Source organism: Mya arenaria, chromosome 11, assembly GCF_026914265.1.
Source record: "Mya arenaria isolate MELC-2E11 chromosome 11, ASM2691426v1".
Lineage (NCBI taxonomy): Eukaryota > Metazoa > Mollusca > Bivalvia > Myida > Myidae > Mya > Mya arenaria.
Genome location: NC_069132.1, coordinates 16,792,252 through 16,803,589, shown reverse-complemented (window position 1 = coordinate 16,803,589; position 11,338 = coordinate 16,792,252). Strand labels below are relative to the sequence as shown.

The following is an 11,338-nucleotide window of genomic DNA, read 5'->3' as shown; positions in this document are numbered from 1 at the left end:
TATAAACTGGTTTCGCACCTGTGCGACGAAAAATTTAATGAGAAGTTTGCTTATTATGTGAATATAATCGGTGTTCGCGACATGAAAGACTCAAATGTTTTGGTTGGGTCTGAGATCATACATAACTTCCCGCTGGGCGCCATAAAAATAAGGTTCACATTATAAAAACAAAATATTCAATGGTGTGCCCATTTCTGTCGAAGTTGGCCGGTACAAGTTCATACCTATAAGAAATCCGTATTATTCATATTTTCTGTAAACATAGCAAGATCATCAAGCGGCTGGACATATGTAACCGGGAATAAACCCTAGCATTTAGTGCCAAAGCTGGGTTGAAATATCATTCCATTATTACTGTTGAGACCCAGATAGAACTTTGTTGGATTCCAATTAAGTTGCCTATATCCACACAAGGAGTGTACATGTATACAAATGTAGATAAATAGGACGTGCTTAAATAGCCCGAAATTCCTTAGGTTGACACTGGGGTGGACGGGCTTCTAATTAATTTATCTTACATTTCACGCAATATTACACGACCATATTATGATAAATATGAGGTTTGCTATCAAAAATCATTTTATTGATTTTGTATTGTTTATGTGTGCTAGATAGTGATAATAACGGGCTCTAGTTGGTCTAGAGGCACCCAAAAGAAGCCCAGTTGTTCTGTGGTCCAGGATACGCGTTATGTCATCCTGCTTGAAACAATCGCTCCCTTATCTCGTCTGTGTATATGAGCAAGGACTTGAACAAACAGCCAGGGCTCTCAAAACGATTACAAATTTGTTGTCGGTCAATTAATTTTGCAATAACTATGATCATTTAAGGACACGCTATGTAATTTTACCGGGTCACCATAAACTTGTACCAGCAAATGAAACTGTGATTTGGCCCACAAGTTCAAGGTCGCTGTTCATCACATCCGGCAACCATAGAGGGTCCTAAGTGTTCATCGATGGGCTAATGTGGGATTGTTTGTATTTATTTTGCCAAATCTTGCAACAAATGTGTCACTTAGTTCAATTTCTGTCCAATGTTGACGAAGGCAAGGTTGACACGGGGAAAAGCCATCTCTTCCAATATTTACCCAGACATTTAAACATAGAAATCTGATTTTTCTCAGAGTCTTGAGAACGATGAAACATTATCTATACTTGGTAAAATACTATTAAAAATGTGCGCCTTTAATTGGTAAATCTCATGGAAAGTTAAACCTATCAACCAAATGCAGGTGTGCGTCAAAGTGAAATAAAATTGGCTTTTTTAAATTTTGTTTTCACTTTAAAAATAAATGGGATTCAGATTTGACGTTGTGTTTATTATAAAATCGAACATGAAGCACATCATGACTAAGCCAGAACATTTGTTTTACTAGCGAAGATCGATCTAGCAATATGACCACATACAACTTAATTTGGACAAGATTTGTAATTTCCCAAACATGGGCTCTCGTTAAACTAACATTATAAAACAAATACACTTTCGTGACATGGTTTGGATATTGATATTAGGGTAAATATTCCCATTCAACTGTTTGAAGTGATATACCCATTTAGAAATGGAGCCGTTTGCCGAAATCAAACGGACATAAAAATCATAAGAATAGAAAATAACTATTTTCCCCCATCTCGTTTTAAACGAAAATAGTACATGTATTTAATTTATTTCACTGACATTTCCTGAAAAATTAAAGGTTTTTTCCCCCATGTACTTCAAGTGTAAAAAATACAAGAAAGGTTTGATAACATTTAACATAATTTCACTTTAAAGACTTGAACGTAACGAGTAACACCTTGTTCAGAACAAAACATGTACAATCAAAGAATGGTGGGCGGAGCGAAGGCGTGGCTTAATTTTACAAGTATCATTACGCATGCGCAATGTAATGTTTTACCTGAAGATTAACCTATGTAAACATATGACCACGTGTTGGATTAACATAAACGGTCGGATTTAGAGTAGATACAGTCGAGTTAAAATCTTACTTTAATACCATTGGAATTAAAATCATACTTTGAACCTTTAACTTTTTCAAAAAAGATAGGACACACTGTGATCGAAAATTGAAAAAAAAAGAAAGAAAAACAGACATCGGCGATCAAGGATTAACACATTCACGAGAATTATTTAATTGTTGGATCCGAAAGTGCCGAAATAAATGATGCTGGATACAGAATCTCGCGGCGGAAGTGACGAGGCCATGTTAGGGTACATGTATAATCAACAAATGTTATCATCTTCAGACGAGGCTGCGGACCGTACAGACACCTCGAGCGAGGCGCTGCATCCCTGTGACAAGTCGCCCGCATCCAGCCCAGGTCAGTTAAACACAACAACCTGCATTTGTTTACAAATTGATTCTCATTTATAACAATATTTCTTATAAAAGTACATTCAATGTAATATTCTTTGCATTATATTGGGATAATCGTTTTATTTATTCTTCCCCTCATTATAACATTGTTTAACTAACTTCATGTAAGGACAGCTATAGATATCGGTGTATGTAGTAATTGTAATAATAACAACAACAACATATTTCTAGAATGAATGTACTACAAACAATACTTCATTCCTGTTAACAAATGATACGAACAGTTGCATTCAAAATACAGTAACTCTTAAGAGATAAGCTTATTTTAAGGTATATTAACATCAGCTTAAGCCCCATAATCAGCTTTATTTTATTTGTTCTTAAGATTACTCACGAAATTTAGAAGGATAATTTAAAAGCAGTTTAGCACATTTGGTCTGAAGAAGATTTCTTTAAATCGAAAGCAAATATTTTATCAAGGATCTCTTAGACTGTAAAAAAAAACCTCCAAATAACCAGGATTTAAAAGTGAGGGTTTTATGGATAAGTCAACAATTTAAAACAAAACATGTCTCTTGTCCGTCACACTCGATTTTGTTTACCGTCTTGTTTTAACTGATTTGTTTCTCTTAGGAAGAACAATTTATATAAAATAAAGAACGTAAAATAATTGCCTATTGAAAATAAATACAATAACATGACATCAGCTAAAATAAATATATTTAAAGCGAATAAATGCTGGCCAGTACGCTACAGAATCACAAACCATCGCTACTGTTTCCAGTTGATTTCGCCGTGAAAAGCAAGAAAAATAGCATTATCATATGAATCATTCCATTATCTCCGGCGAAATGGAAAATTGCAGCCAGACCAGCAATTCAGAACTCATCGCTTAATTAATTTAATAATTAGGACTGCACAGATCAAAGAAAAACACAGGTTCCTTCTGTCAAATTATGACAATTGTTGAAAAGATGATGAATTTTCTGCATTTACCCTTTAAAATAATTCTAATGATGAACAAAATAAAGTAATATAATATAATATAATATAATATAATATAATATAATATAATATAATATAATATAATATATGATAATACAATATTATATAACATGATATAATATAATAATCTTACGAATACAAATAATAATAATAATAATGAATAATTATTTGTATTAATAATAATAATAATAATAATAATAATAATAATAATAATAATAACAATAATAATTATAATAATAATAAAACAAATAATAATGATAAAACAAATATTATAGTAATGATAATAAGATAATTATAGTAATATAATTATAATAAATATAGGATAATGGATAACATTTTTCCATGTTATTTTGTATATTCTTTATTTTAGATACAAAGAAAGACATATTTAAAATAGCAACACAAATTCAGTGACATTTTTAGGCGATTCCGTAATTTGCTTGAAGCACTTTCAGCATTGCTCAAACATGCCTGAAATACGGCGATCATTGTTTGGCCGTGTCGGTGTCATCTCTGTCAGCAGGCGCTTGTTTTACACCTGTATTGTTTTCCACTCTGTCCGGGAAGAGCCGCTAACATGCGGAGAATGAACAGTCAAAACAATCCCTGAATGCAGAAAATACAAAAAAATATGAAGTATTCGCACTTTCTTGACTGTTTACTTAGTACTCAAAACAGGCATTTTCTCTTGATCAAGTTTGACGCGATGTTTATTTTAAAGCTTTTAGAGTTGCTCTTTTTGTCACCATAGTGTAGCTACAAACAGCCTTAACCGAATAAGCTGTTAAGTGTAAAACATTTCCTTATTTTTTTCATCTGCTATAAAATAAGTAGGCAGTATTATTAACCGTGAATCGTCTATCAAATTATAAAACCTTTTTTATTTTATATTTTGAAATGAACACATACACCAATAAAAGAATGCTTCATTATATTTCATGACATAATTTTCTTTGCATTCTTGATATTCATAAATAAAACTGTCCATGTTATAACATTTTAGACACGGGAATCGGCCTGCAAGAATCCCCTTACTCCAAGCAAGAGTACGTGAAAGCCGAGTACCTAAAACCTGAAGCATACCCATCCCCGGTAGACACCCTGCCGCTCCAGCACCACATACCTCACCCGGATATGACGTCAATGGCCTACCCGCCCGTCAGCTCCAAGGGTCCGTACAGCGTCAACGGCATCAGCCTCTCTGGCCCAAGCGTCGACATGATGCACCACAGTATGGGTTACCAGGGTGAGTACACGAAAACCGTTCATAATATCGCTAGCAGCTACAATCAGTGTTGACACCACCGGCATTATTGTTACCTTTATCAGCAACACTATAACAGGGGGGGGGGATACTATAATATAGATAATACACGTGGAGAAAATAAAACAGTTTCTCTCATTTTCTCTATTCTCTTAAACAGCCAAGATCTCGTTTTCGCGTGGATATATTCTGCTAAAAGCTGTTCAGATCACCCGCAATGTCCATGTCCTGTATGCTGGAATATATGACAACTAGAAATGTGACATGATGATCAATAATGTAGGCCTACATTTAAATTCGTTTGATATTCCTCCGGCACGACGGTGATCGCACGTAGACTGCGTTACTGTAGCCCGATGCCACACACCCGAGCGCTCCCGGCCGCGACTCGAATTCAGGACCCACCGCACTTCTACAAAACAGCAGAATAAACCCGTCAGGGCGCACACACACTTTTGAAAGAGGGTTTGGTGAACTCATTCGGGGAGTCCTCCCAAACAAATTGTATATTTAATAATCATGTCACCCACCTAGTGTACATAGTTCGTTTATTATGCGGCTTAATTAAAAATCGCTGTGCTCAAATGTGAGGAAGAGTGGTATACCTAGAGCCCGGTGTGTAAAATGCGGTTTCTCCGGTATCCTCTCAAGCTGCACGGCCGCCCGCGGATGTTGGTCGGTGACAGAGATTACCATGCTAATAGAAATAACATCAGCTCCTTTCCCTTCAAAACCCATTTTCATTTTACTATTTACATTTTATATCAAGCTGGTAAATGAAGCGTATGGCGAAACCACAGTTCGATAATAAAATTCTAACATCTCATTTTATGAATGACGATAAAAGATGCAAATTTAAATATGGAAATGATAGAAATTCAAACATGCTCGTTTCCGTTTACTGTTAAAAAATCCTAAATGGCGTTTTTCGACCACCGTGGGCTCGACCTCGGTTCTTTCCTTTCTGGAGAATAACGAACATAAATAAATTTGTGGACCATTAATGTGTCAAACTCACATTAGCAGACGTAAAATGTTACTCCGCAGACGACATTTGCTTTGAAGATTCCCATTCAGCCCCGTTCAGTGTTGGTTTAACGCCAAAAATTCATTCTTAAAAACATTCTCTCTCTTAAAAGGTGGGAATAGAAATCACCATAAATAAGAATGCGAAACAATGGACATTTCTTCTGAGAATACTTCATAGGAAAGTGAAGAAATGAAACTTGTCTTCACAGAGAAACAGATATAAGTCTTCCTGAACAATGATAACATGTGAAACTAGGAGTTAACTACGAGGTGAACACAGAAAACTGCATCTCGTGAATAAATCATGTTTTCCACTTGTGCGGCCATTGACGCGGTCACGTTCCCCCTCCCCGTCACGCCATTACCCAGCATTCCATACCGGCCGCCTTCAATGAGCGCTATTCAACGTGCATACCCAACAAATCAACTATTTTTCATACACCGAGCAATGACATGCTATTGCATATTTTATAGGCCATTTTCTGTTTTGTATCGACAATTTACTGATTTTCATTTTATTTGTGAAGGCTCATGGCCCAGTGCTATTATTTGATATACAACAACAGTCAAGTTAGAGGTGTACATTACTGTAGGACACCGATGTGAGGATACAAGGACAGCGGCATCGATATGTCTTCCCAGGAATAAACACTGGGGGCATAAAACACATATTATTACTTTGGTCAATACAAGATGGCAATGCGGCGATCATAAGTCCGTATTTGTCAACAGTAAACAGTTGTTGTCATTATTTTCACCATGAAAAACGTATTAAACTATTGTGTATCAGACAAATAAACATTTGTGTCACAAACTATACTAGTATACTAAATTATATATTATAATAGTTGCTAACTTCAATATTTTCAAACTACCGTTTTGTAGGAGAATTAACAATTGTTATGTTGTAAGGCGATTAAAGTTGTTTTCTAATATTAATCCTGATTAATACTTAACGTTTTGAAGAGTATTTAGGTTAATAAAAGTTCATGCACTCGCGGATTACAAGTCTATGATGTAAATGATAACCGACAGTCTGCCACGCTCATACATGTACATTTCATGCACTAAAGTAACGTTGACGAAATCATCGACAACACAGCAGCAGCAATAGCACCACCACTTTCATTATAACAACAAAAGTCAATATGATTATACTTCACTGGCTACTAGTACTGTATTTCTTATTAGTGTGTATTTTTTAGATAAATGATAATATATAATTATTTCCGATTCGAAAACTGTTCTATAATGAACACGTTATACAACAAGTTAAAAGCAAAAGGGTCAATTGAAGGACTTTTTGTAAAGTGCCGTCTACCTCTTTTCAGTGTCGCCTTACGCGGCCAACAACCCCCGGAAGCAGCGGAGAGAGAGAACTACTTTTACGCGCGCGCAGCTTGACGTTATGGAATCCCTGTTCCAGAAAACTAGATACCCAGATATATTCATGCGCGAGGAAGTAGCGCTCAAGATCAACTTGCCAGAATCTCGTGTTCAGGTAAATATGCGTATAGATAATTCAGATATAAATATGAGATCTAAAGTTATCATGGTGATTTAATTAAAAATATTCGAGACATTGTATACTTGAATTTAGACTAAATACATGTTTATAACAAGCGGGAGTAATGGAAACAAGGCGTATTTGGAAAGAAAATATTTTGAATGTCCATTATTGGAAGACTTTTAAGAAAGTCGTTTCTGATTTTGCCTCGAGATATTTTACTATAATTGTTGATATAACGGGTAAATATAACTAGTGTCCGGCAGAAAAGAAATACAAACATCAGTTTCTTCAAGTTTTCTCATGAAAGGGCGTAAAATTAATGCTTCCTCAAGACTGACCAAACGGAAAATGTCGTCTGCCCATCTATTTAATTAACCCGTGGCATGGCCGCAAATATTTGACTCTCAAATAAACGAAGAAAACTGATTTACTTTAAAATCTAGTTTCACGTCAGCATATCTCTTTTACGTCGCTGCTAAATCACAATTCTAGATACCATATAATAACGTCTTGTACATGCATCGACGGCTTTAATCCAGAGTCATATTCTGTTGCTTTTATCTATTAATTAAGATGAAAAATATCGGGAAATTAAAGCTAGGTTTTAATCCGAAATCCATTAGGCACGGTGGTTTTTCAGTGTCCGTGTTGGAATTGAAATCTTACTCAATAGAAAAAAGAAAAATGACGTGCTAATGAATGGAGTTCATACGCTTGTTCACAAAACACATGTTAAAAGCAGACGACACTCGCAGATTCGAATAAAAGCAGACGAAGGAAATGTCTCAGTTGACATGGCCTGTCCTTCCGATCTTTTCAAACTAGAGTAAAACAATGTTATTGCATGGCGCATGTTCAACACAGATTGCCAATTTACCGAACTAGGGTGGTGATATTCGTGCCAATTATTATCAAATATGATTTCTAAGACGCGGAAACGAAAAAAGAAATGGCAAACGCAGATGAAAAGCATTAGTTCTAGATTGTTTCACCTTTGCCTTTATAATTAATTTTCTGAGTCGTCTAAACAAGCAATAGACCTAATTCATTTTTAATAACCACCTATAAAAACAGGTGCGTTGTTTTCACCAGTCGACATTTTCACAAAAGTCACGCGGTACACGCGATAGGAGGTTAAATTTATTGTATGGAAAGGGAAATGACATAGAAAATTGATTTTTCATATGAAATATGGATCGATATGATATAAATGATATTTCAATTTCAAAACAGGTCGGGATCTTTTGGGATGGTGACGCAAACGGTGGAAACTTTATTGATATGTTAATTAATATGAAGGAAAAGAAATCATTTAAAAACTTGGCAGCATCATTTGATACGAATAAAATCAAGAAATCTAACCGTGAACAATATCAAACAATCCATTACAGGTCTAATGCACATAATTTCAATATCAATGAATGTTTGAAATGGCAAATTTATTCAAAATTATTTTCCCATGTGTGATTTCAGGTTTGGTTCAAGAACCGCCGGGCTAAGTGTCGTCAACAGCAGAAGGCGAAGGAAGGGAACAACAACAAATCGCCGACCCCGAAGAAGGCCAAGTCACCGCCGCCTCCTTCCATCTCTCCCGCCGGAAGTTACACTAAGCCACCGACAGCGTCCAGCCCCATCACGAACGGCAGCATGAACGCGCCGACGTCCATCTGGAGTCCTGCGTCTATAGCGCCCGTCAACGACCTCATGTACCAGAATAGCTGCATGCAACGGCCCGGAGGTTACCCGATGAGCAACATGCACTCTGGGTACTCCCAGAACTACGGACCCTCCTCGTATTACGGGAACTCGGACTACCTGTCACCAATGCAGCTGCCCGTGATGCACTCAAACCAGGCCAACACCATGTCCAACTCTTACTCTAACCAATACTCCTCAATCCCCGCCACCCAGAGCCTCCCGCGGCCCTCAGCCGGCGACTGCTTGGAATACAAAGACTCATCGTCATGGCCGAAATTTCAAGTTTTGTAACCATAAGGACGCTTATGAACATTGTAAAACTGACATCCATGTTGTGATTATTTATTTCACTGCCAGAGCTGGCTGGCCGTCTGAGTCGAGCGGCCATTATCAGTGTTTACGACTGCATGGAGACCGGAAATGACGTCAACGTAATGGAAGCCAGGGTAGCGCCGTGCGCGCAGGATTTGACAAGTGCTGTAGTCTATATTATGTGAACTACTAACCCCTGCCGTAATCGGGGCAGAGAGAATCGAGGGGTGGGGCAGACATGACAATCAGGATAACCTGACGTCGTCAGGGAGAGGGCGACACCGTAGCTGAACTACACCTGGGGGAAACTCTTGTGTTCAAATGTTTCATCTTTGATATTAGAATATTCATGTTCTTATTTAGCTTTATAACTCAATGAAAGTACATTCCCATTTTCATTCCGTTCAACATTCCAAAAAATGGCATTCTTTTGTTCAAAAGCACTTTTTCTCGATTTTTCAAAAACAAAAATATACTTGTTACATTGGTTATGTTGTTTTATGTTGTTTTGTGTAAATAACGCGTTCCTTTATAAAGTAAATCCAGTCATTTGTTACAGATATTATTGAGATTGTAGTACATAGATGGAAAGTTATAAATTGATAATTTGTACAAAGTGTATATTTTGTAAATGTTTATTCACTGTTGTTTTTAATGAGTCATGTTTTCACTGCTTTAAGAGTCTGTATTAAAGCGTTAATTTATGTGTACATGTTTTGTGACTTGGTCAGTAATGAAAATGTGTAAATGATGTTCTTAGAAAACATGAAAAACATGAAATCTCACAAATGCCAAAATGAGCAAAATTTATGATAAATATTCCGTGTTCACGGCATTGAACAAATTTGGTAATAAATGCCATCAAAAAGCTTTGTTTTGTGTATTTCTTATTTAAAAGTAGCATTATCTTTAGCTGGTGTTGATGGAACTGAATACCATTTGTGAAGACAGCCCTGCTGAGTGACTGACAGTGAATTGGTTCAAGTATTAAGCGCTGTATATTTGCATTTATGCCTACATTAAGCCAACAAGAGCACCACCAGCAGACGCTGTTGTTGCCATAACTCAACAATATCTGGAGCCAGAATTATGGAACTTGCTACAAATGTGCTTATTGGATCTTGCAACATATGAACTTGGACCGGTTTTTACTTATTGCCAATGTTAAGTCTTCCATCAACGATGGATATGAAGTCAAGGCTATGACCCCCTTAGTTCTCTGAAATACAGACCAGCAAAATTAGAATTTCGCAAATTGTATATGTCGCCTGTATAGTGTGCCCACTTTTTGGGACGAAAATAATTACACATTAATAATGAGCAGGACTGCTATAATCAGAGCAATATGTTTTACTATCGAAATTCATAGAAGTTAGTTCAAACATGTAATATATATATTTATGTAAAGATGGTCAACTTAGAACATCAAGGCCGATAACTCAAAATTGAATGTTGCAATTTCGCAATGCAATCTAGCCAGCTATCAAATATTCACAATTTAGTATGCTATAAACATTGCTTATAAGTTTGGTTGAGGTTTGTAAGAAATGAGCTCTAAGGGAGCATGCGCAGTAAAATTAATCAAATGTTGACAAAGGGCGGAAACAACTGAATAAAAAATGTAATGTGGTGGCTTATGGAAATCATAATATATATTATGCATATACACATTGTGACCAGATTTTGAATGGATTGGATAAGAAATGCTCAAGTTAAGAGAGCGAACAATGTGAATTTTGGATAAGCTTTGGTATTTCATGGTCTATTATTCTTGAAAAACAACAGTCAGTTTTTTTTAATAAAAAAAAACACAAAACAAATGAGATGTAATCCCAATTTCCATTCTCACCACATTTACTAGGGATTTAATATGAATATAAGAATTGCTCAAACAAACAACAAAATGAATTTGGTCATTTGTGATAATTCAAGGGCCATAACTTCAGTGTGAATGATGTGATCTGGCTGTTGATCAATCTAAATGGTGATATTATGCTAATAAACATTTTAACCAGGTTTGGTCAAGTTAGAATAAAAAATGCTAAGACATGGAAGTGTTGTGACGTGAGCCTCATCGAATCAAAATCACCAAGCATTTTTTTTCAAAAACCATTACTTACCTTTCTTTGTCCACAGTGACCAATTGCATTCTAACATAAATGGGTAAAACTATGACACAGTGATATGATCAGGTGGAAATACT

The 11,338-nt window shown here is 36.1% G+C and overlaps 1 protein-coding gene across 1 annotated transcript; it reads left to right on the top strand.

The window, feature by feature from the left end:
• Positions 1-1,962: 1,962 nt before the first annotated feature.
• On the top strand, positions 1,963-9,975 carry LOC128209715 (homeobox protein OTX2-like). Its single transcript, XM_052913885.1, has 4 exons — positions 1,963-2,321; positions 4,326-4,568; positions 6,947-7,116; positions 8,599-9,975. The coding sequence occupies exons 1-4, from the start codon at positions 2,162-2,164 to the stop codon at positions 9,112-9,114; spliced, it is 1,089 nt and encodes a 362-aa protein (XP_052769845.1). The 5' UTR covers positions 1,963-2,161; the 3' UTR covers positions 9,115-9,975.
• The last annotated feature ends 1,363 nt before the right edge of the window (positions 9,976-11,338 follow it).